This window comes from Penaeus monodon, chromosome 32 (genome assembly GCF_015228065.2).
Source record: "Penaeus monodon isolate SGIC_2016 chromosome 32, NSTDA_Pmon_1, whole genome shotgun sequence".
NCBI classification, from domain to species: Eukaryota; Metazoa; Arthropoda; class Malacostraca; order Decapoda; family Penaeidae; genus Penaeus; species Penaeus monodon.
This window is the reverse complement of record NC_051417.1, coordinates 9,061,503-9,062,881: the sequence shown is the minus strand read 5'-3', so window position 1 is coordinate 9,062,881 and position 1,379 is coordinate 9,061,503. Positions and strand designations below refer to the sequence as shown.

At 47.3% G+C, this 1,379-nt stretch overlaps 1 protein-coding gene across 1 annotated transcript in view; it reads left to right on the top strand.

Moving 5' to 3' along the window:
• Positions 1-1,379, top strand: part of LOC119593487 (coagulation factor IX-like) — a gene marked incomplete in the record, with an annotated part of 16,815 nt that overhangs the window by 9,395 nt on the left and 6,041 nt on the right. Inside the window, 3 exon segments of the mRNA XM_037942426.1 lie at positions 1-224; positions 505-782; positions 1,033-1,209. Coding sequence (XP_037798354.1) covers positions 1-224; positions 505-782; positions 1,033-1,209 — 679 coding nt within the window.

The following is a 1,379-nucleotide window of genomic DNA, read 5'->3' as shown; positions in this document are numbered from 1 at the left end:
AGTCACGATCATCAACCCGTTTGATTTATTCCGGCCGAGTCAGGGGAATAATCAACCAACGACCAGTAGGCCTGTGAATACTAATAATAATCAAGGGAATAATCAAAACAACGGAAATAACCAAGGAAACAGCCCGAATGTCCTTGGGAATTTCAACATTGCCGGACTGCCTATCCAGGTGACTGGACAGAACGGAGGCATTGGCATCTCCTTCGGACAAAACAGTGAGATTTGTTTTCTTTTCTTTTTTTTCGTGATTTTCGTATTTCACTTTTCAATATTCATTCTGATTTCCTTGCACAAATTGTATTATCTTTATTTTTTATCCTCCTGATTTACATTTCCTCACGTGTTGCATTGTGGAATACAAACAGCCCAGTTTCATTTTTATTGTTAATTATCATTTTTATCGCTATTACTACTACTGCAAATATTAGAATTATCCTTGAGTATATACATAGGGCACAGGAAACGCAACGACTGCTTTACCCCAACTGTTTCCAGGTTGCGGCCCGGACAATGGCGGCTGCGAGCAGGACTGCCGCATCGTCCGCCGAAGACCCAGGTGTTCCTGCCGAGAGGGCTACCTGCGCAACCCCGACCGCCGCACCTGCTCCGACCTGAACGAGTGCCGCCAGAACAACGGCGGCTGCAGCGACATCTGTAACAACACCCCCGGCTCCTTCACGTGCTCTTGCCGCCAGGGTGTTCTGCAGGACGACCAGAAGACTTGCTCGAGAGCGGTGGAGCACTGCGCGCTCAATAACGGAGGGTGTTCTCAGGTGAGGTCATTGTGCAGATTTATATTTTTATTGTTAGTATCAGAATTTCACGGCCTGCTCTTTAGTTGTGTGATTTTAAATTGCTTGAGTGCTTGTATTAATCTCGTTCAAGTTCTCATACACGAAATAGACCTCCTTTTATAGTCTCACACTATAACTAAGAGGAACTTTTTTTTCAACAAAGAGTATCTCAGTACATGTAACTTGAACCGACGTATTTAACCCTTTCCCAACCTTTCCCTCGCCACAGATCTGCTCCATGAACGGAGGGCAGTTCGTGTCGTGCTTCTGCCAGCCTGGCTTCACGCTGGGACCCGACAGGAAGACGTGCCTGCAGCTGGACCAGTGTGTGAGCAACAACGGAGGATGTCAGGAGATCTGCAGCAACACACAGAACGGTCCTACGTGCAGCTGTGGGCCGGGCAAGGTGAGTGTGTGGGAACGTGGAAGCATGGATGTGTGAATGTCTGAGTGCGGTGTGCGAATTGCATTCGTGTGATGCTTGCTGTGTTAGTGAAAGTTGTGCGCGTGTCACTAATTGTAACGGCATTTTATTATTCGAAGAGTAGCCTTGGGGTGAATGTCACCGCAGGCACT